The 24,488-nt window shown below is 43.6% G+C and overlaps 1 protein-coding gene across 1 annotated transcript in view; it reads right to left on the bottom strand.

Annotated features, from left to right (window-relative positions):
- Positions 1-2,828: 2,828 nt before the first annotated feature.
- LUC7L3 (LUC7 like 3 pre-mRNA splicing factor) overlaps positions 2,829-24,488 on the bottom strand; it is a 47,146-nt gene continuing 25,486 nt past the window's right edge. The window contains exons 5-11 of the mRNA XM_068263695.1: positions 23,210-23,284; positions 18,523-18,627; positions 17,018-17,179; positions 15,814-16,166; positions 11,881-12,041; positions 4,726-4,916; positions 2,829-3,295 (exon numbers count right to left, since the gene is read on the bottom strand). Of these exons, the coding sequence (XP_068119796.1) occupies positions 4,759-4,916; positions 11,881-12,041; positions 15,814-16,166; positions 17,018-17,179; positions 18,523-18,627; positions 23,210-23,284 (1,014 nt within the window). The 3' untranslated portion in view covers positions 2,829-3,295; positions 4,726-4,758. The remainder of the gene's footprint in view (positions 3,296-4,725; positions 4,917-11,880; positions 12,042-15,813; positions 16,167-17,017; positions 17,180-18,522; positions 18,628-23,209; positions 23,285-24,488) is intronic.

Raw genomic sequence — 24,488 nt, 5'->3', positions numbered from 1 at the left:
TCATCTTTACATAGATATTTAAATAGTTTAACCACTTCACCACTGAGGGGTTTTACCCCCTGACCACCAGAGCAATTTTCACCTTTCAGCGCTCCTTCCATTCATTCGTCTATAACTTTATCATTACTTATCGCAATGAAATGAACTATATCTTGTTTTTTCCGCCACCAATTAGGCTTTCTTTAGGTGGGACATTATGCCAAGAATTATTTTTTTCTAAATGTGTTTTAATGGGAAAATAGGAAAAATGTGGGGGAAAAAAAAATTATTTTTCAGTTTTCGGCCACTATAGTTTTTAAATAATGCATGCTACTGTAATTAAAACCCATGAAATTTATGTGCCCTTTTGTCCCGGTTATAAAACCGTTTAAATTATGTCCCTATCACAATGTTTGGCGCCAATATTTCATTTGGAAATAAAGGTGCATTTTTTTCAGTTTTGCGTCCATCCCTAATTACAAGCCCATAGTTTATAAAGTAACAGTGTTATACCCTCTTGACTTAAATATTTAAAAAGTTCAGTCCCTAAGGTAACTAATTATGTATTTTTTTTAATTGTAAATTTTTGAATTTTTTTTTAATTACAAAAAAAAAAAAATGGGGAGTGTGGGAGGTAATGAGTTAATTTTTTGTGTAAAAGTCATTTATTTGTATGTGAAAAATGTGTAGGGTGTAGTTTACTATTTGGCCACAAGATGGCCACAGTAACTTTTTGCTTTATTGCGACCTCCAAGCCTCCTTCCGGAAGCTTGGAGGAAGAATAAGGAGGCTGGACACTTGAGTTTCTTCTCACAATGATCGCGCTGCCCATAGGAGAGCAGCGGGTCATTGTGGGGCTTAGATCAACGAACGGGAATGGATTTTCCCGTTCATTGATCTCCGGGCGAGCGGGCGGCGGCGGTTTTACTAGCGGCGGGCGGCGTGTTTACGAGCGGGAGCGCGGACAGCGTCGGGAACGCGGAAAGTACGTGTTTCTCTGTCCCTGGTTTTTAAAGGATGGAAAAAGGGGCGGAGAAATACGTACGCGCGGGGGTAAAGTGGTTAAACCCTCAGTTAAATATTTATGTGGTTTTTTTTAAAATTGTAATTTTTTTTGTTTTTTCTAATAACCCATTCAGGTTCCGTCGTTTTCACGTGAGAAATGTTCACCTCCCATTAGCCTATAACTTTATCACTACTTATCACAATGCACTGATCTATATCTTGTTTTTTTCCGCCACCAATTAGGCTTTCTTTGGGGGGTACATTTTGCTAAGAAACACTTTACTGTAAATGCATTTTAACAGGAAGAATAAGAAAAACCGGAAAAAATTCATTATTTCTCAGTTTTCAGCCATTATGGTTTTAAAATAATACATGCCTCCATAATTAAAAACTCACGTATTCTATTTGCCCATATGTCCCGGTTATAACACTGTTAAAATTATGTCCCTATCACAATGTATGGCGACAATATTTTATTTGGAAATAAAGGTGCATTTTTTCCGTTTTGCATCTATCACTATTTACAAGTTTAAAATAAAAAAAAAAAATAGAAATATTTCATCTTTACATTGATATTTAAAAAGTTTAGACCCTTAGGTAAATATTTACATGTTTTTTTTTGTTTTTTTTTATTGTAGTGGTTTTTTTTTATTGTAAACATTTTATTTGGGTAGTTTTGGGAGGGTGGGAGGTAAATAGATTTATAATGTAAATGTGTGTTAATTTTAAATTATTTTTTTTACAGGTGTAGTATTACTTTTTGGCCACAAGATGGCGGCCATGAGTTTGTTTACATGACGTCACTCTAAGCGTAACATACGCTTACAGTGACGCATCGGGAAGGGAACGGCCAGAAAAGGCGCAGCTTCTGAGAGAAGCTGTCGCTTTTTCAGCGGGGGAGAGGAATCAATGATCGGGCTCCGTAGCCCGATACATTGATTCCCTGGCTACCGAATCCGCGGCCGGGAGCGCGCATGGTTCCTGGAACCAAAATAGGTTAAACATTTTATGTGGCTATTTTTGGGAGGAGGGGGGGGGGGTGGGGGGTGGGAAGTAAATAGTGTTTTATTTAGGGAAAAGTGTGTGTAATGTAATTTTTTTTTTTACTTTTAGATGTAGTTTTACTCTTTGGCCACAAGATGGCAACCTCGAGTTTGTTTACATGACGTCACTCTAAGCGTAATGTACGCTTAGAGGGACAGTCTCAGAAAAAGCGTAGCTTCCGAGAGAAGCTGTTGCTTTTTCAGCGGGGTAGAGGTATCAGTGATCGGGCACCATAGCCCGATACATTGATTCCTGGGCTACCGAATCCGCGGCCGGGAGTGTGCGTGCGCGATCGGCCGCGGGAGCGCGCCTGTCCGACGTTTTTATACGTCAAGGACGACAAAGTGGTTAAAATATATTTTGTTGATTTTCAAGGTGTTTCCATTATTTTGTCCAACCCCTGTATAGAACATCAAAGTTTGTTTTCAATTAAAATAAATTACTTTCAAATACCTAGTTTTATTTTCTGTGTCAGCTTAAAAAAAAAAAATAAAGAACTAGACTTTTTTTTACCTCTACCCTGCACTCAGAAGCAGATTTCTGCCAGGAGTTTTACGGCTTTAATTCCATATCAGTGAGGGTTTCACTATATTCCGACTAGGTGCTGTCTGGAGAGTAACTGTCACTTGCATACCTGATAACTCTTTAGGGCAGAAAAAGAAGAAAAGGAACACATCCTATCCTCGTTATTAGTATGCTTGGCACCGTACATACACATGACTATTTCATATCACCTCAGGTATGCTAGAATGATCCATCCCACTGGAAATATTTTATTTCAAAAAGACGCAAAGCCCACGTTTAAATAGTAATATTTTTATTGGAAAAAGGCATTTAATAGCAAGCCAAAATGACAACAGCGCACATTTACAACCAAAAAAAAAAAAAAAAAAAAATTAGAAGAAGATGCATGTATAATCTAATTCTAATAGTAAAAAAAATAACGTGGTTCACAATTATTGTGTTTTCCCAAGTCCAAAAAAAAAAGGCTTTTGACTGAATATGCAAGCCAATGTATTAACCTGCTTGCATTTTATTTATTTTTTTTAAATAAAAAGGTTTATGGCAACCCCTAACATTCGGGCCGCAACATCTCAAACAGAAACTACTATTTCAGCTCTAAGGAATTACTTCAGTTCTCAACTTAGAAGCTAAGAACCAACTCTAAATGAGTTTTAATTTTCATTTACAGGTTCTTTCACCTCATATAAAGCCGATCTTCCTTTAAGACATCTTGTGAGGTCGTCTTGATCTTCTTAATGCAGTCCTATCGCGTAATATATGAAGAGAAATAAGAAGAGAAAAGAATAATTACTCGCCGTTCCACAAAAATGGAATCTCAGAGAAGCCAAGTAATCCAACTTTAAAAAGAACTTTCAAACCCCCTTTTTGTTCTGGATTTGCTTTCATGCAACAACCACCAAAACAAGCTAAACTCTAGATCAGGAAAAAAGGGAATTCGAGGAAGGAAAAACCAAAAACAAACAAAACCTTTCCAACCTTGAATCTCTGCTTTTTCCATCACCGTCAGTAGACTGCAACTAACTGGGCAACTGCCTGACAATTCCTCCTACTTAGTAGGAAAAATGTAAAGACATACCTCTTTAAAAGCTTGCACTGAATGCAACAAGTCGACTACTAGCGACCTTATATATATATTTTTTTTTTTTGCATTCAAAATCTTTAAAAGAAAAATTTGGTTTGTACTGTCTGGGCGGCAACGCATCCCCTAGACATTTAAAAGAAAAAAAAATTCCAAAGCTGTTAAAGGTGTTAACAACAAAGTCTAACAAAATTAAAATTAATAACTTAAAGAAAGAAAACAAACAAACTAAATTTAAAAATAAATGACTCGGTGGCTTTGCTTGGTAGACGAACACAAAATAAAATACACAAAAAAGTAAGCTTATGCTATTACAGGTAACATCATTCAAACATGGATTTTGGTAGAGAAAGGAGTACCTTGCAAGAATACCTGATTAGTATGACTGAATCCTTGATTTTTAATTTGGCATTTTCAGGGGCCCGCTGAGAGTGAGGTATGGCAGACAGCTTGCAATTATTCATAAACCCTACACTTCGAACAATCCAATTCTACAGGCAGCTCGAGTTACAGAACAAACTGCATTAGAATGCAAGGCAGTGAGGCAAAACGACTCCAACACATTCTTCACAATTTCAAAATATAAAAAAAGTGATAAACAGCTATTATTTTTTGTGTTAACAATAAATCAAGCTTAGCTCGCTATAGGCCTTTTACAAAAAAATTTAATGAAAAATCAAATCAGCAAACGCGCCTCTTAAAACGGATGCTAATGTTTTATCAGGATGGACTATAACATAAGGTTATAATAGAAGGTTTAAGAATTGTGATCATTATAAACAAAAATAATAAAAATAAAACCAGGCATATAAAGATTAAATTAAGTTTAAAAAAAAAAAAAGTGTACGGTGGGAAGTCTTGTGTAAGACAGAGGACGCGTTCTATTGGGGGCAGAGAGGGGGGAGGAGAGAGTTGGGAAGGGCGTAGGTCACTACGAATAGAGAAAAGGAGATACCTCTACATTATTTGGATGGGTTACAGCGATTTCCTTTCGCAGCAAGCCTTCCTCTCTTCATCTGTGCAAACTTACTCTGCACCGTAACAATCTAGCAAAACATAAGAGCTATAGAGAGTGAGGCACAAAAACCACTTACCTCGGACTGATCAGAGGTCAAATCAGATCAGTTTTAATTGGACTGAGTGTCACCTTCAGATTTTATGTCTTCGTTGGCCCCATTCACAGAGGTATCGCTGGGCAATTCCTTAGACACCGATTTGCGAGATTCGCTCTGCCCATCTCGACTGCTTGACTTGCTGCTTTTTTTATCGTCATAGCTCCTTTTTTCTGCGGTTGGGAGAGAAAGGACATGGTTAGAGGATCCATCTGACCACAATCTAATCCACAGTCCCTCCATGTTCTATTCATTTGAGCTTAACTAAAGCTATGAAGGAGCTCTGCGCACATGGTGCTTGTATACATGGCTGTCAGCAGCAGTCAACACTGTTTCCAATCTCCCTGCTGTTTGCCCCTTGTGCCCAGAAATGTTCAACAGGAAAATGCACATGCAAAGTGTCTGCAACAGCAATCAGATATTGCTGGGGAATGTCTGCTTCACAGGTAACATTTCTTCCCTAAAGCCAGACAGCACTAATGCAAAGTGATTTCTTCACGGCAAACGTTTTATTGCAATATTGGGAAACATTGTTAAAAGAAAATTCGTTACTAAAGGACATTAAGATCAGACTACCTGCGATTGTCATTCAAATTGCACGACCATCAGGACAGATCATTGAACAAGCAATCATTCCAAACGCCACCAATTCCAGCTCAAATTACTGCAATCATTTCAATGCTTGTTCACAACTATCGCTTGTTTCCATGGTAAGTGATGTAACAAGATCGATGGGGGAATGCTCATTTGGTGCCACAGATTCCCCGATCCATCTACTGGTGTGTACGTAGCTTTACACTATGTTGGGAGAGAAATCGATCACATTTTGGCTACATGCTTAAAACATACCTTAACTGGCATGTAACTTGAGGTGGATACATAGTATCCTAGTTCTACTTATGTTTGGGTTCCTTTATATGTAAAAATAAATAAATCTATGCAAATGGGGCAGTCAATTTCCTCCTGGCTCTCCTGAAAAGCTAACAAAAACGTCAAAACTCTGGAAAACCGGTTAATATAGGGCTGTAAAGTTCCAACGGCTATTTTTTTTTTGTAGCAGAAGGACGATTGTACACCAGACTCATGGCTGCTGTTCAGAAATCAGTCTTATGCTGGGAATACACCATGAGCATTTTTTCAGCAGATAAATGGCTCGATATTTTCCAACAGGCCCGATGTGATTTTCTCATAGAAGTGAATGAAAATTGATCAGAAAAACAATTGGAAAGTAAATCTGCCCAAAAAAAAAAAAAAAAAAAAAAAAAAAAAAATGTATTCCCAGCATTACAATCTAACTCAGGGGTCTCAAACTCGCGGCTCGCGGGCCATTTGCGACCCTCGATACAATATTTTGTGGCCCCTGCCAGCAAAAGCGACACGGAAGCGAACTATTTTTGCCTATTTTACCTTATAGTTCGCTTCAGTGCTCCCAAGTAATCTGCCGCATCCCCGCCGCTAAATGAGGGCTGCAGAGCCCCCAAATCCCCCGGGCAAACAGCCACGACTGCGCTGAGGGGCAGAGCTTCCAGCTGTAGCTCTGCCCCTCCCGACGTCAATCGCCGCCTCTCACTGTGAAGGAAGAGTGAGAGGGGCGGGTAGAGGCGGCGATCCGCCGCGATTGACGTCAGGAGGGGCAGAGCTGAAGCTGAAAGCTCTGCCCCTTCCAGGAAATGCCGGCGGATTGCCCCCCCCTGGGCGATTTGGGGGCTCTGCAGCCCTCGTTTTGCGGCGGGGACACGTAAAATCCCTTATGCGGCCCAGCCTCATCCTGACTTTGCCTCCTGTGGCCCCCAGGTAAATTGAGTTTGAGACCCCTGATCTAACTGTAAATTAAGCATGAGACACCAGGATAGTTGTATTTACCGTTAGTACTACATATACTTATCTGATAAGTTTATTTTTAGTTCAGATTTACTTTTATGTTAGCTGGTGCACAGGTCACAGGTTTGTGAGATAGAAGTAAAGTTCTGTACCTTATCTCCACTTCTGGCACAATCATGCCCCATTCCTCATCCCCCCCCCCCCCATCTGCAGCGTTTGCTTTTCTGAACTTCAGATGTGCAGACTGCCTAATCCAACTGATCCCTACAAGCATTGTGTACAGATTATTAAACGCCATGTGATTATGTGTGGTGCATGTGCACTTTCAGAAGCGTGCTGACAATAGCAGACCTGTGTATGCACTGCCATGGTAACTCACGGCAGCACCATTATGTATGTCAACACATGGGCAGTAATACATCGCACAGGCACACTGTTGTAGATCTCAGGAAAGTACTATGGACTATAATTCCAGGCACACAGAATTTACAGGATTACAAATTACACGGATAAGGAGAAACAAATGACATTGCTTTGCAAAAAGGTTATATTTTACGGAAAAAAAAATGCTTCTTTGGCAAGATACCCTTATTGAGTAAACAAAGTCCATTATAAGTACACTTTTAATTAACAATATCGGCGAGTTGGAGCAATTTTGGGTATCCGGAGTCGGTGATTTTATAAACTGAGGAGTCTGAGTCAATTTTTGTACAAAATCCACAGCCCTGGTAAGTAGACTAAGGAGTCAGAGTAGACCCGGAGTTGCAGTCGGAAGATTTTTGTACTGACTCCACAGCCCTGAACAATATTGATGGGACTAAACTGGCTTTATGCCTGGAAAAAAACGAACAACAATAGATGTATGGCGTGATATAAAAAAAAAATAAGTCAGTGAATGCACAAAAAAACCCAGATGATTGAATCCTGGTTTGCTTAAAGTGAACCTCTGGACTAAAAATCGACTCGGCAGCACTGAAAAGGCTTGGTGTTTAACAGTTTCACAGCATCAGAACTTTGTTTCTCTTATACAAGCCTCATTTTTAGCTGCACAGAAGAAAACTGCCTGGGCTTTTTCCCCCTGATGCTGTGCAAAGCATGATGGGATTTCTGATGCTCTAGTGCTGCTGTTTTGGTGCATTTTTTTTTTTTGTTTTTTGTTTTACATTTTGAATTTGACATTTGAAGCCTAGCGTGTGCGAGGGGTAATCAGGACACAGGATAGTTGGAACTGTGTTTCCTGCTCCTTGTCACCTCCTTTCAACCAAAAAGATGGCTGCCCCCATGCATCACAAACATTTGCCTGTTCTTTTAAAACAGGGTGGGTAAGAGATTATATTATCTATCTATTCTAATTAACATAACTAATGTAACTTGATGACAGTATGTTTGTTTAGGCTGAAGTTCCCCTTTAACCACTTCACCACTGAGGGGTTTTACCCCGACCACCAGAGCAATTTTCACCTTTCAGCGCTCCTTCCATTAATTCGTCTATAACTTTATTATTACTTATCCCAATGAAATGAACTATATCTTGTTTTTTTTTGCCACCAATTAGGCTTTCTTTAGGTGGGACATCATGCCAAGAATTATTTTATTCTAAATGTGTTTTAATGGGGAAATAGGAAAAAATGTGGGAAAAAATTGTTATTTTTCAGTTTTCGGCCATTATAGTTTTTAAATAAAGCATGCTACTGTAATTAAAACCCATGAAAAGTATTAACCCATTTGTCCCGGTTATAAAACCATTTAAATTATGTCCCTATCACAATGTTTGGCGACAATATTTTATTTGGAAATAAAGGTGCATTTTTTTCAGTTTTGCATCCATCCCTAATTACAAGCCCGCAGTTTATAAAGTAACAGTGTTATACCCTCTTGACATAAATATTTAAAAAAGTTCAGTCCCTAAGGTAACTGTTTTTTTTTATTGTATTTTTTTTTTTTTTAATTACAAAAAAAAAAATAAAAATTGGGGAGTGTGGGAGGTAATGAGTTAATTTATTGTGTAAATGTAATGTTTGTATATGTAAAATGCTTTTAGGGTGTAGTTTACTATTTGGCCACAAGATGGCCACAGAGTGTTTGTTTACATGCGACCTGTAAGCGTCCGGAAGGACGCTTACAGGAAGCAGTAGGAGGCTGGGAGACGCACAATGATCTCGCTGTTTCTGAAAGAAGCAGCAGATCATTGCGGGGGCTAGATCAACGAACGGGAATGGATTTTCCCGTTCATTGATCTCCGAGCGAGCGGGCGGCGGCGTGCACGAGCGGCGGGAGCGCGGACAGCGGCGGTAGCGCGGAAGGTACGGATTTCTCCGTCCCTGGTTTTTTAGGAGGGAAAAAAGGGGCGGAGAAATTCGTACCGCTGGGGGTAAAGTGGTTAAAGGATACCTTAGCTCTAGCGCGAGTTAACCACTTCACCACTGAGGGGTTTTACCCCCTGAGCACCAGAGCAATTTTCACCTTTCAGCGCTCCTTCCATTCATTCGTCTATAACTTTATTATTACTTATCGCAATGAAATGAACTATATCTTGTTTTTTTCGCCACCAATTAGGCTTTCTTTAGGTGGGACATTATGCCAAGAATTATTTTTTTCTAAATGTGTTTTAATGGGAAAATAGGAAAAATGTGGGGAAAAAAATTATTTTTCAGTTTTCGGCCATTATAGTTTTTAAATAATGCATGCTACTGTAATTAAAACCCATGAAACGTATTTGCCCTTTTGTCCCGGTTATAAAACCATTTAAATTATGTCCCTATCACAATGTTTGGCGCCAATATTTTATTTGGAAATAAAGGTGCATTTTTTTCAGTTTTGCGTCCATCCCTAATTACAAGCCCATAGTTTATAAAGTAACAGTGTTATACCCTCTTGACATAAATATTTAAAAAGTTCAGTCCCTAAGGTAACTATTTATGTATTTTTTTTAATTGTAAATTTTTTAATTTTTTTTTAATTACAAAAAAAAAAAAAAATGGGGAGTGTGGGAGGTAATGAGTTAATTTTATGTGTAAAAGTCATTTATTTGTATGTGAAAAATGTGTAGGGTGTAGTTTACTATTTGGCCACAAGATGGCCACAGTAACTGTGTTTTAATGCGACCTCCAAGCTTCCTTCCGGAAGCTTGGAGGAAGAACAAGGAGGCTGGACACGTGAGTTTTTTCTCACAATGATCGCGCTGCCCATAGGAGCAGCTGATCATTGCGGGGCTTAGATCAACGAACGGGAATGGATTTTCCCGTTCATTGATCTCTGGGCGAGCGGGCGGCGGCGGTTTTACTAGCGGCGGGCGGCGTGTTTACGAGCGGGAGCGCGGGCAGCGTCGGGAACGCGGAAAGTACGTGTTTCTCCGTCCCTGGTTTTTAAAGGATGGAAAAAGGGGCGGAGAAATACGTACGCGCGGGGGTAAAGTGGTTAAAGAAGGATGCATTCTGTGTGTATGGGGAGCTGTGCAGTCTTACCACACCTCCCGTGCCCTGGCATCACCCTCCACTCCAATTTGGCCCGTTCTGTGACCTCCGACCCGGACATAAGCTGCGCATGTGCAGTATGTCCATTAGGGTGCCTTGCGACCGCACTTGCATCATATGGAGTTGGCAGGGAGCGCAGTCATAAGGTGCCCAGGCGGACATACCGCGCATGCACAGAGTAGTATGTCCAGGTCGGAGGTTGCCGACCAGGAGGCACAGAAAAGGCGCAGAATAGAAGGTGATGCCAGGGCACGGGAGGTGGTGTAAGACTCCGCACAGCTTCCCATACACACATAAGTCGTCGTCTTTTTTAAAATCACGTTAGAGCCAAGGTATCCTTTAAGCCTGGTACAAACATCCAATTTTAATTAGCCAATGAGCAGCCACTTTTACCACTTCCAAGTAGTATGAGAGCTTAACTACACCATCTGCTCATGGTATTGAAAATCTGTTAGCCTTCATTCTGCATGGAGATGGTAAAAGTGGTCAGTGATTGGCATATCAATACTGCATGTGGGTATGCAACCTAAATCATTGCCAAGATGATACCAGAGAATGGGCCTAATTTTATGCTACAATGGCCTGGTTTGGCCTCTGGTAAAAAAACAAACAAACAAACTGTATCCCTTAGTACAGGTGTGCACCAATGCATGGAAATCCTACTAATTCCCTTTGGGGAGTGGCACTCTAAGGTGCCTTTCTCCATTGGCCTTTCCTTGTGATCCTAACTAGTTTAAAAGCACGGTTATACGCTTTACAGCTTTCAGCCCGTTTTATATTCAATTCTAAGTTAGATAAATTTACACATCTCAACCAGCTGGTAAACCCAGCTGCCTATAAAATACCCTCTGAATGAGTCCAACAATATTCTGCTTGCTTCTGTGACCATTTTCTGATAGGACAGCCATACTGGTTTGACTCCCAGAGATTAGGATAGCACCTCATCTCCTGTTGTACCCCCCCCCCCCCCCATGCATAGGTTTATCCTCCCTCAATCTGCATGCATAGTGTACCCGTTACTGGTGACATCACCCTCCCACAATGCCTCTGGGAGGCAGACCTTGAGATTCCTGCTTAAAGAGGAACTGTAGCATGAAAAGATCCCCTTGGGGGGTACTCACCTCGGGTGGGGGAAGCCTCCGGATCCTAATGAGGCTTCCCACGCCGTCCTCCATCAGTCAGGTGTCTCGCTGCAGCCCTCCGTGGAGTCCGTGCAGCGGTGACGTCAATATTTACCTTCCTGGCTCCTGCGCAGGCGCTCTGACGGCTCCGAACTACACAGAAATACCCGATCGCCGTCGGGTCCGCTCTACTGCGCAGGCGCAAGTGTCCTGCGCCTGCGCAGTAGAGCGGACCCGAATGAGATCGGGTATTTCCGTGTAGTTCGGAGTGGAAAGCCGCCACAGCGCCCCCGCTGGAGCCAGCAAAGGTAAATATTTAACTGACGGTCGGCACAGTCGCCGGCTGTTCGGAGGGCTGCAGCGAGACCCCCGTGGGACAGAGGACGGCGTGGGAAGCCTCATTAGGATCCGGAGGCTTCCCCCACCCGAGGTGAGTACCCCCCAGGGGATCTTTTTAATGTTACAGAGTCTCTTTAAGGAAAGTCCTCAGATGTAAACTCCATATACTAGTAGTTGTGAATTACAATATGAAAGCACCTCTCCATGCAGACATGAAATATAAGAGTAGGTCTGCTCTAAGAACATGTGGCATGAGGAAGTAAGTGTATATACAGTACAAAAGCCTACTAGGAACTTGCCTGCTTCGGCTCTGAGTTTTGAATCTCTCCCCTGGATGTGTCCTCAGTCCTCCACTCCCGGCAGGCAATGCCTGTAATACCCACCTTGTTCCTTGGATCTGCGCTCACGTTCTCTCTCTCGGCTCTTGCTCCTTTGTTTGTAGGTCTTGCGTTCTCTGCTTTTGGACCTGCGCTTGTCTCTGCTGCGTGACCTGTGCTTTCTGTCTGTACGATTGTGACTGCGACTTCTCTGGCGCTCTCTGCTCCTGTGGAGGAAAAAGCGAGTTATGACAGAATTTACAGTCTAATAAGATACCCTAAACAATTCATCGCAGTAATTGTCCATTGCTGTAATGGTGGAACTCCTGAACCTGCCACAACTTATGTAGATTGGGGGTGATCTTTAACTGATTGTCATGACAAAGCTAAAGCACCATGGGACATTAAAGAGGAACAGTTACTAAGGATTGGACTTTAACCCAATCTGTATCTTCTACCCCCTTTCTCACAAGAAACTTTTACTTTGGCTGTTCCAGCACAGAGAACCCAAAGAATGCAGTGACCTGACCGCACTGCACTTGCGCAGTAGCACAGACCCACTTGAGCTTTGGTGGAAAAGGTCAAAACCAATTGGGTCCATGTTACTGCACTAGCCGTCGCAAGTGGTTTTGCGGAGGGGATAGTGTTGGATCAGGCCAGTGGAGTAGGACAGGGGAAGCCTCTGCAAGACCCAGAGGCTTCCCTCTCCTGGAGGCAAGTGCAGCCTTATTGAACTCCCCCCCCCCCTCCCCCAAGTGTTACTTTAACCATTTCAGCCCGCGGGGATTTTTTCACCTTATGCATCAGAGCAATTTTCACCTCCCATTCATTCGCTAATAACTTTATCACCAATTATCACAATGAATTGAACTATATCTTTTTTATTCCGCCACTAATTAGGCTTTCTTTGGGTGGTACATTTTGCTAAGAATTATTTTTTTATAAATGCATTTTAACAGGATTAGTAAGAAAAAAAAATGGAAAAAATTCATGATTTCTCAGTTTTCAGCCATTATAGCTTTAAAATAATCCACGCTACCATAATTTTTATTATATGTGTAAATTGTAATGCAAAAAATATGTAGATACTATTTGGCCACAAGATGGCCACCTTGAATTTTCTTCCCCCTCCTTGTGCTTCTCGCTAAGCGGAAGTACAAGGGGGATGCAGACATTTTTCCTGCAGAAAAAACTGAAGATGCTCATAAGAGCGCTGCGGTTTTTCTGCTGGGGAGACGGATCAGTGATCGGGAACCATGTTCCTGTTCACGGATCCCAGGGCTACCGGGGGACACCACGGGGAGACGGGATCGCGTGGCACCACAGCAGAGCAGCCGCCCGGACGTGAGCTTCACGTCCGGGTGGCAGAAATTGTTAAGAATAACTTGGGGGGGAAAATGATGCACTTGCATTTGTACGTACTATATAGTAAATCTTTAAAGGACCACTGTCGCAGAAATCTTAAAATTTAAAATATATGTAAACATATACAGAAAAGTATTTCTTCCAGAGTAAAATGAGCCATACATTGCTTCTCTCCCATGTTGCAGTCACTTACACTAAATAGTAGAAATCAGAAAGAACCGATGGGTTTTGAACGAACTTAATCTCCTCATGGGTGAGTCTCAGGGTTTTCTTTACTTTCAAAAGCACTTAATGAATGGCAGTTGTTCCGTCCAACTGCCAAAAAGGCGTACAGTGAGCAGGGAGGCTGGTCAACATCTTTGTATAAATCTTTTTCAAGGAGTGTCTTTATAAAGAATAAAGGCCATGCTGAGAATCCCCTATGGAGAGATGGATTTGACCAAAACCTGTCGGTAATGTCTGATTTCTACTACCTACTGTAAGTGACAGCAACATAGGAGAGAAGTCATTTATGCCTCGTTTTACTCTGAAAGAAACAGGCTTCTTATTTGTATGTGTTTACATATATTTAAAATTTTCAGATTTTCACGACAGTGGTCCTTTAAACAGTCGTAGAGAGGTGAGATGAAGGCTGTATAAGACTGAAGGTGCTGACTAAACCATTATCACTCACAAGACTATCCTGTAAAAATGCCGTTTCACACAAGTGTGTAAACCATCTATCTGAACTTAAAGGGGTTCGAAAATAAAATGACACTTACCTGGGGCTCCTATCAGCCTCCTGTAGCGGTCATGTCCGGCGCCGTCCCCCTCCGATCACCCGTTCGGCGCTGCCAGCACCAGGCAATTAATCGCCTTACTAGATGAATAATGCGCGCTCCCGCCACCACGAGCTTACTGCGCAGGCACAGTACGAAAAGTTCTTGTACTGCGCGGTAAGCGGACCGCGCACCCACCGTCGGATGAGATACCGCATTGGACCGGCAGATCGTTGGAGGACAGTGTGGGACATTACAGCTGCAGGGGGCCAGTAGACGCCACAGGTAAGTGTGTTTATTTTCAACACCCCCCCCCCCCCTAGAGAACCCCTTTAATGGAAACATCTATAGTTACCTGGAGTTTACACTTGCCTTCCTCCAGCCCCTATGCAGGCTGTTGGTTCCCGTGCCATTCTCCTGGGCTGCTACATCCCTCCGCTGTCCGGTCTGATTACACAGTGATGCTCCACCAAGTATGCGCCCGGCTGTGCACCCTCCTACCGCTCTGCTGGGGCCAGAAGCGTTCTGTGCAGTACTAACTATGCAGGGACAGAATGCTCCTGCCCAGAGGTGCGCATGGCCTGGCATGTGCAAAGGAGCACGAGTGGGCAAATTACCAGGCCAGACAGAGGCCGGCAAAGAAGCCCACGGCCTGCATGGGGCTGGAGGAAGAACCAGAAACGTATAAATGCTTCTATTCCAAACATCTCAAGTACACATGAAAGGAAACACCCAGATAATAAGTAAAAATCTACTTACCTAGGGCTTCTGCCAGCCCCTGACAGCAGTCCTGTGCCCTCACCGCAGCTCTGCCCCCCCCCCCCCCCCCTCCGGTACAAGAGGTCTACTTGCGTTCCAGCATGCGTCTAACGTAGGCGCGGTAATGTCATCCGGAACTGTACTGCACCTGCGATGACGTCAGGGTGACTCAGTGAGCCGTATGGTCCAGCACAAGCAGCTCGGCATCTGCACTGAAGGAGACCAGGAGCTGCGGCGAGGGCACAGGACGGCTGCCAGGGGCTAGAGGAAGCCCCAGGTAAGTAGATTTTTACTTTTTATTTATCCTGGATCTTCCCTTTAAGGCATATGACAATAGCTGACAGCCTAAGCCATCTTGTTCTATGTCAGATTATATTAATTAGGAAAGGTCAAAAGATGAAGAGAACAACCTTGTGCGCAGAATGATTCCTATATATATGTACACAAAGTAATGTCCACAAGAGGGACATTTGCAAATTTGCCGCTGAATCCCTGCATTGTCCCGTCACAGTTCACTCGCTCTACCATCTCTATGACTGTAGAGCCCTGTGAGCGGGTCAGGAGCACATTTTATTGGCTCCTGGCCCTGTCTTTCAATGTAAGCAACTCCCATTGGCCTACATTGAAAGACAGGGTCAGGAGCCAATGAAGGCAGCTCCTGACCGGCTCACAGGAACTCTGCCGGCAGTGGCCCAGGTTCCCGACATGCAGCGGTGAAAGCGATTGCGGCGGGTATGTGCCGCGATTGGTCGATATCCATCGTTTCAGTACCAGCAGTCTCTGGTCCTTAAGGCGGCAGAGACCGCTGGTACTTAAGTGGTTAAACTCCCCTGCAGTAAAAATCTTATCTGAAGCTGCCTGTCATGTTTCTTTGAAGTATAAGTGCCTCAGAAAGCAGCACTAAAGCCAACTAAATTACTTGGGGAACTCAGAAGCTTTTTTGCATAGACAACAAGTGAAGTTTAACTCTTCCTGTACTGGAAACAATATGAGCCTCATATCTGTGCTACTAATGTTTTATTTCTTGGCTGTACTACTCAGAATTCATTATAAGTTTATTTTCAATTCAGATTCCCTTTAGCAAGGTAAAGACCTTCTGTGTAACAGTGTCACGTACCGGCTCCTCCTCCTCTCTCTGCTCCGGGATCTCCTGTGGTCACGTGACCGACTGCCCCGCCTGTCTGATGGTCTGCTTGAATTTCTGCTGCGAGAGCGGCTTCTTTTGCGCTTTTCTCTCTCGCGGTTTCGCTCCTTCTCCCGCTCCTCCTCTTCTCTCTTTCGTTTCTTTTCTTTCTCCTCCTTTTCACGTTCTCTTTCCTTTTCTCTGTCCCTTTCTCTATCCTTTTCCCGGTCCTTTTCTCTGTCTTTTTCTCTGTCCTTTTCCCGGTCCTTTTCTTTGTCTTTTTCATCTTTTTCTTTTTTTAACCGGTCATCACGTTCAGGCTCAAGGGATTTTTTCCTTAGTTTTTCCTTTAAAAACAAAAGTCACTAACTGTCACCAACAAGCTGACACAGTATCAGTTCACAGCACAGCAAGACCAGACCTGTGAGGAAGCAGCATGTGGGGTAATAGGATTACTCTTTTTGCCTATTTGCAGGTACTTGGGATTTTAAAGCAACCCTGAAAAGAGTAATAAAATAAAAAACCCTCACATATGGAAGGATGGTTCTGGATCCCATAGAACTTTCCCGGTCCTCGCTGTCCATCCTCATTCCACCACTATTCCAATTCACATTTTGGGCTATTGGGACTGCACTGAAGCACTTACACCCCCCGAGTGCTTCTGAAGATGGGTGCATCTGTACTGCGCGACCCCGGACTCCCAGTCTTAAGGGGTCAAATAACTTCTACATAGGCGAGTATCTAATTTTAAATTTGTTTTTCTGTGCTTTAGTGTTGCTTTAAAGTGTACCCGAGGTGGCACAGGAGGGGCAGATAGGACACAGAAGCACAAATCACAAATATTTACAAAGCACATCAATGCAAAGAGCAATTGCGTAAATTAAAGAAGTCTGTATATGGATTTCTCAAAGGGTGGAAGCCTAATAACCCACCAATGTTAAAATATTATATTTCTTACTGTACAGCAGTTGTTGCGCACTGACATTAAATCGGATGCCATGCTGAGACCATTCAGATACAACGAAAGGGGCAAACTGTTGCTGTGTGATCATGCATTGCATGGGAAGCCATAGGGATGTCACATTCATTGCTATGCAAGGTGTCTTTGAAAATTGCACACTATGCACTGAACCACACAGTGGGTGAAAGACTAAAGAAAAACAAACCACTTGTGGGAAGAGTAGGTATACACACTTACCTTTAACTCTTCCACTGTGCTCTTTATTTTGGCGTAACCCATGTGCTGTTTTCCCATTAGATGATCGTCCACTCGAGACTGAGCATCTCCCACAATTAAGAAGGCACCACAAACTTCGCAAACCTCCATCTGCTTCTCCTGAGCTGCAAAACTCTCCAGCGTCTGAAACAAATCCACACAACATTGACGTCAGAATGAAGAGGGACAAGCTTATGTTCGGTTGGTGGGTGTTTAGCTGCAATCAACTCTAATACTCCATTATGATCGATAAACAGGGTTAGAGCTCATTCTCACTTAGACGATTAGCTGGTAATTCCCGCACTAGAAAACTAATGGCAGTGATCTCACTGCTGCGATTGCAAGCTATCACCAAAAGGCATTACCTGCAGCATTTTTGGGCAATTCGGGAGCGATCACGATTAGCATATTTAGAAGCAGTAATTGCAATCGTGCCAAGAACGCGCATTTGTCCAGTGATTTTTTTTTAATTAGAAAAATTACCCGCGCAAACCAGTAGTGCTTTGCGGTTTTAAGTGTGAATGGGCCCTTAGACCCGGTTCACATTGGCAGGTAAAACGGTCCATTTAGCATGGATCCTATCGGATCTAGTGTCAACGAATGCATGCGTTCACATTTCTCCATTAGAACAGAGAAGAAAAGATGTAGCCGGCTCCATCACTTGCTCTTTTATTTTTATTGAAAGACCGTCATTAGTATACAGATGGCAAAGTAAACAAGTAACAGCGACGTTTGAGCGTTCAGCCTGCTCCTTTTTCAAGCCATGACTGTCATGACTGTTATGTCACTGATTGAGTTGCATTTCTGCCATGCTAATGGAAGATTAAAAACTGATGCCCAATAAAAACGGATCTGTATAGCGTGAATCAGCCTTACTAGCAGGGCTGTGGAGTCGGAGTCAGGGCAATTTTGGGCACCCGGAGTCGGAGTATGTCGATTTCATAAACTGAGGAGTCTGGAGTCGGCTGATTTTTGTACAAAATCCACATTCCTGTTAAGTATTAGAATAAGGAGTCTGAGTCGAGGAGTCTGAGCCATTTTGGGTACCCGGAGTCTGAGTCGTGATTTCATAAACTGACGAGTCGGAAGATTTTTGTACAGTCTCCGCAGCCCTGCTTACTAGACAAAGTTTCAGTTGAAAAAGATGAAAATTCACTGAATTGACACCCGGGACTAGTGGGAACAAGGCTTCCAAAACAGCAGCAGTGCTGGTAACTCACAAAGTAAAGGAAGTAAAGTCCACGCTCATGTAAAAGCAATTTCTTCATTAAAAGGAAAAACAAAGTAGCAAACAGCCCAAGAAAAGCCATTGTGTTGCAGACAGGGGAGCCCATAATCAGGCTAGCTTTGTCTGTTATGTGGATAGGATTACTACAGACAGCTTTTCCATGAATGGACTTATCTTGCCTCATTTATATGCATGAGAGTGGCGGATGTGCCTGTATCACTGGGAGGAGCAGCTGATCTGCTGCTTTTCTGTTACTCACCGATGTGTTAGACTTGAGGAGTTCTCGCTCTTCCTTCAACTGTTCCACAAGTTTCATCATCCCCTGAGCCTCCTCCACCTTCCCCTCTGTGCCCAGCTCCTCGATCTAATCACACAGAGCACAAAGGTTAAATTATCAGGTCAGACCACCATACAAATGAATGCAATGCTCATCTTAAAGAGACTGAAGTGAATTTTTTTTTGACATTTTTACCTTATAATTCGCTTCAGTACTCAGAAGTAACCCGCCGCATAACGAGCGCTTTAGATCGCCCAAATCCCGGGGGTGGGGTGTCGGCTTCAATCCGGACGGCGCTTCCTGAAAGGCAGAGCTTTCAGCTCTACCGCCTCTCCCCGCCCCTCTCAGCCTTCCTTCATAGAGGGGTGGGGAGAGGCTGAGATCGGGGATTGACGTCAGGAGAGGCAGAGCTGAAGCTGAAAGCTCAGCCTCAGCGCAGCAAAATCCACAACCAAGTTGGTCGTGGATCTTTGCCCGGGGATTTGGGGGGTCTAAAGCCCTTGTTTTGCGGCGGTTTACTTCTGATTAGACTACCGAAGCGAATAACGTAAAAATGGCAAATTGTATTCGCTTCAGAGTCTCTAAAGGTAGCCATACACTGGCTCGATTCCCGGCCGTTTCGACAGCAGATTCGATCCTGGGATCGAATCTGCTGCCAATCGTTCGCGGTAAACGCAGCCGCCGATCCGATTTCCTCCCGAAATAGGATCGGTCCGTCGATCGCGCCGTGCGGGAAATTACCCGCGGGTAAAGTGCGCGTCGCTAGCGGCGGCCGATCCGATCAGGTATACATTACCTGAGGCTGGCTCCTGGGCGTCTTCTCCGTGCTGCACGGCTCTGTTCCGGCTCCATCCATCCCGGCGCTTCCTGTGTCACTGCAGTGACCAGGAAGTTCTAATAGAGGGCGCTCTATTTGAACTTCCTGGTCACGAAGTAACACAGGAAGCGCCGTAATGGATCCGGAACAGAGCCGTGCAATGCGGAGAAGATGCCCGGGAGCCAGCCTCAGGTAATGTATACGGGGGGGGGGGGGCAGGCGGCAGGAGCAGCTCAGCAGATGGTGAATCGGTTTCAGGCTGAAATCGATTCACAATCTGTTTGCAGTAAAGGCAGCCATACGATCCCTCTCTGATCAGATTCGATCAGATAGGGATCTGTCAGCTGGTCGATCTAATGGCACATCGACCAGTGTATGGCTACCTTAACACTGTACATAAATATGACAAGACAACTGCTTAAAGCAGACTTCAAGAGTGAAATAGAGCCAGACAGACACTCACTGACAGTTCCCCCTCTGTTTTTACCCAATGCAGCAATAGGCGATTTCTGTATTAAGTAGCAGGGACACACTGAGGCCCGCTGCACATTGCAAATCTGATTTGCATCAACACAAGAAAACCGCAGAAAAAGAAAATGCATGCAGTAGCCATTCAAAATCGCAAATCACATGTAAAATCACATCAAAAGCAAATCGGAATCGCATGTAGTGTGCAAGAGTCCTGAATGTGGTCAGCAGTACAGTTCACCCCTCTTCTCTCCGACTGGCTCAGCGACATGGCAAACCTGAGCTTCTACCTGTTAAACTGCCCTGCATGCATCATCTTGCATTAGATAATGCGTGTTAGGGCGTCTTCCAATGGCATAAGCCATTCTGCTGCCTGTTTATATATTTACCCCGTTACGGGCGGCTGGATCGACTTTCTCCTCCACTCACAGCACTGCAATGCTGACATCCTCTTCTGAGTTCCGAACACATGATATGACATGTGATCCTAACCCAGGGGATGGGGTCAGTGTTGCAGCACTACCCAGTGGTGGAAGAAGGATCTCATGTCATGTCACGTGATCAGAACTCAGAAGAGAATGTCAGCATTGCAGCGCCTTGAGTGGAGGAGAAGCCGATCGAGCCGCCAGGTAACCATGAACACTCTGTGCCACTCTGCGTACCCTGCCAGGCTGGGGAAGGCATACTTCACCAGCAACAGAGAAAAAACATGTCCCTGCAGGGCACATATAACTTACATATGTGGCTTCTAAAGGGTTAAGAGCTACTCCACCCTCCTATGGGCCAGTCACTTAGATTTAAACAGTGTTCCCCAGCCCTGTCCTCAAGGCCCACCAACAGCGCATGGTTTGTATGAATCCACAGAGGTAGTTAATCAGCTCTGCTGAGACACTAATTACCTCACCTGTGGATGTTTGTGGTTTTTTGCAAAACATGTATGGTTGGTGAGCCTTGAGGACCGGTTTGGGGGAACTCTGGGGGAGATTTATCAATGCATTACCGACAGTTTTTTTCTTCTTAATCTGTTCTAACCAGCAGGGAGAACAGTTTTGCATGAAATTAAGAACCATTTTAAATCCTAGGTAATAGTGGCAATTTAGCATGAATTTCTAGAGCTGCACTACAGTTAAGTGCAACTCCATACCTAAACTGGTGTAGATTAAGACGTGCTTGATAGCAGTTCTACAGATGTAGAATTGCAGGCTAGACATGATTGCAGAGTGCAGGCTAGACATGATTTGTGATGTGCTCCTCCCACCTGCTGAATTCCTCCTCAGAGCCTGCTGCTATCAATACAGCAGGTGTGTTGGTTACCTCAGCAACAGGAATACCCCTCACACACTGCACTGTCTGAGAGACCTTCCTTAAAAGGAATCTGCACCATCTAAAGCCCCATCTACACAATACGATTCTTTGTGCGATTTGATTACGATTCGATTAAATCCGACGTGTCCGATCAGCATTTGATTCAATTTGCCATTGTTTTGCAATTGCAAATCGAATTGAATGGAATCAAATCCCGGTCGGTCATGTCTGATTTAATCGGATATCGGTAAATAGAATCGTAATCGAATTGCACAAAGAATCGTATCGTATCGTGTAGATGGGGCTTAATGATTTCTTAAGATGCCTGAGAGAGTTCTGCATGGATTTCTAAAAAACTACTAATATTTTGTCTCAGACACGCTTGATAAATCTGGCCCTCTGACTCTAGTTAATCAGCTCTGCTGAGACACTTATTAAGTGCAGGTGTAGTTTACTATAACTTATCTGAAACCTAGCAGTTTAAGAGGGTGCTGTCCACCTAATCATATTAGCGGAATTTCCCTATGAGTTTTCTTGCTGGGTCCCCTAAAAACTAGAGAAAGGGGGCATAGCTAAATAAAACCTGTATTTTCTTGCACAAAAGGTAAGTCTGAATTATTTGTTCAAGCTGCTAGTGTATGTCAGTGGACTGTACTGTCAGTGTGGAATGCATTTTTACTCTATTGATTCACTTTAAAAGTAAAAAAAGCACAGAAACTTCCTAAATAAATGTCACGGAGTCCTCTATTTTGAGGTAGCGCCTCACCTATGGAGCTCTTATGGGCAGAGGCAGGAAGTACATTCCACTTAAAGGGGTTCTTCCGCGAAATAGGAAAAAAATAAAAAGTGGTTTATTTATAAACTATTAAAAATCCTCTTCAAATAGTGCGAAAAGTGTTTTTAAAAAATGAATAGTTTCATCAAAGTAACACCTAATGTAATCAGTGACGGATGACGGCCAGGGAGGCTAATCCATTTGTTAGGGGTGTTTTTTTTTGTACTATAATATCACAAACATAACTGCTGCGTACCTAGTTGACAGTTCTGTAGTCCATTGCTGTCAGGAATGGCTCTTACAATTAGAATAACGGCTGTTATCTCCCGGAGCTCTGCGCAGTTATTTATTTTAGTTTCACGGAGGGAGAGAGAGGACCCCGGAGCAATGAATCAGGCAGAGAGAGAGCAGCTGATCAGTGAGAACGTAATTTGTTGACGTCATTGCCCGGCAACCAGACTACGGCGTGTATGCAGAATCCTCTTTATCTCCTGAAAGCGAGTGATCTCTTTGTCGCTGCAAGATTTATGGGTTTGTGTTTTCTTATTAACTTTTAGCTGCCTGGAGAACTCAACACAAACCAATAAATCTTGCAGCGACAAAGAGATCACTCGCTAGAGGATTCTGCATAGACACCCTACGTTCTCACTGATCAGCTGCTCTCTCTCTGCCTGATTCATTGCTCCGGGGTCCTCTCTCTCCCTCCGTGAAACTAAAATAAATAACTGCGCAGAGCTCCGGGAGATAACAGCCGTTATTCTAATTGTAAGAGCCATTCCTGACAGCAACGGACTACAGAACTGTCAACTAGGTACGCAGCAGTTATGTTTGTGATATTATAGTACAAAAAAAACACCCCTAACAAATGGATTAGCCTCCCTGGCCGACATCTGTCACTGATTACATTAGGTGTTACTTTGATGAAACTATTCATTTTTTAAAACACTTTTCGCACTATTTGAAGAGGATTTTTAATAGTTTATAAATAAACCACTTTTTATTTTTTTTCTATTTCGCGGAAGAACCCCTTTAAAGCCCCTGATCACTTTGCACCTAGGATTAGTGGACACAGTGAAGGATCAACCCCCTTTCCCCAACATAGAAAAGCATACCCACCATGACACCATAAGGGAGAACCCCCGAGTGGATCATTTACAACCACAGCATTATACACCATATGGAAGTGTCACCCATCCACTATATTACTGTCTGGACCTGGAGTTATATTGCCTTCCACTTCAAACTACTGATGTATCGATGGACAGTCACTGGAATGTAACGTATATAAATGCTTTTCATCTTACCTGCAGCAACAGCTCTTCAATTTTATCTGTCAAGACCTGGATCTTCTCTTCATTCTTTCCAGCTGGTCCGACAGACTGAAAATGAAAACATGGAGGAGTCTCATGATAGGCAAGCCATCTGGGTTCATGTCACAAAGCATACAGGACAGACCAGGACCAATAACTATAGACTCTTCTCAACAGGTAGACATACAAGACCCATCTCTATGGCCCATCATGGAATATGCCAATTTCCAGTTATGGAAGAGGTAATAAAGCCATCACAACCACATCTTCCACCAAGAGTTTTACCGTATTGTGCCATCTATTTATACTGCTATAGATTTGCAGCTTCCTTTGCTAGAACCCTTTTCTCTTTAGTAATCCTATTGGTTGTAGGAGAGCAGCAGCTCCCCCATGGGCAACACAGCACATCCTCTATGCTGTGTCCTGCATCAGCCAGCAGTGACATTCCCCCACGGCACACATGTTATCTTATAATAGAACAGAAGAAAACCAGTCCTGCTGGTGAGACTGGAGGGTGTTTACAGGTGGCCAAACACAAACTTCCAAACCATCTACATAGTACTGACATAAAGCAAACAGAGGCACAAACAGGATAAAATATACAAAAAATCTTAACTACTTGGGGACTGCCTAATGCCGGTGGGTGTGGCCGCGGCGGCAGCTTCAGGACCGCCTAACGCCAATTGGCGTCAAGTCCTGGGGCTGCAGTTACCCAGGGAACGGCGTGATCGTTCCCTGTCACTTCACGGAGCGGCTTTCCGTTATTAGCCTGCTAGCCGCCGATTGCAGCTAGCAGGCTGTTTATAAACGAAAGGGGAAAGAAACTCCCTTTGTTTACTGCCATACCTCGCTGCTGTCCCCGGTAGCGCTGTACGAGATCGGGGATCGCCGTCCTCTCATAGGCTGATGCTTATGAGAGGCGGAACAGGACGGATCGCCATCCTGTTCCAATTCAGCACATGGAGGGGAGGGAGAGCCTCAGAGGCTACAACAAACAAACAAAAAAAAACGGACACAGCGATCGGACAGCTGAGGCGGCATGTCCCCTTAGGGACAAAAAAAAAAAAAAAAAAAAGTGGAGTCCGATCGCTGGGCTGTGCAGGAAGCTGAAAAGCCTGCACAGCCCAGCTTAACAAAAAACAGCCTGGTCATTGGGTAGGTGGGGTTAACACTGCGGTCGTCAAGTGGTTGAATTTGCTAAGAAGGCAGTGGCTGACATAACTCCCAGAAGCAGACTAGAACTGTCAGTTTCAAAAAACAGACGTAAATTTAT

Source organism: Hyperolius riggenbachi, chromosome 12 (assembly GCF_040937935.1).
Source record: "Hyperolius riggenbachi isolate aHypRig1 chromosome 12, aHypRig1.pri, whole genome shotgun sequence".
NCBI lineage: Eukaryota > Metazoa > Chordata > Amphibia > Anura > Hyperoliidae > Hyperolius > Hyperolius riggenbachi.
Note: the sequence above shows the minus strand (reverse complement) of the source record. Positions and strands in the feature narration are given on the sequence as shown.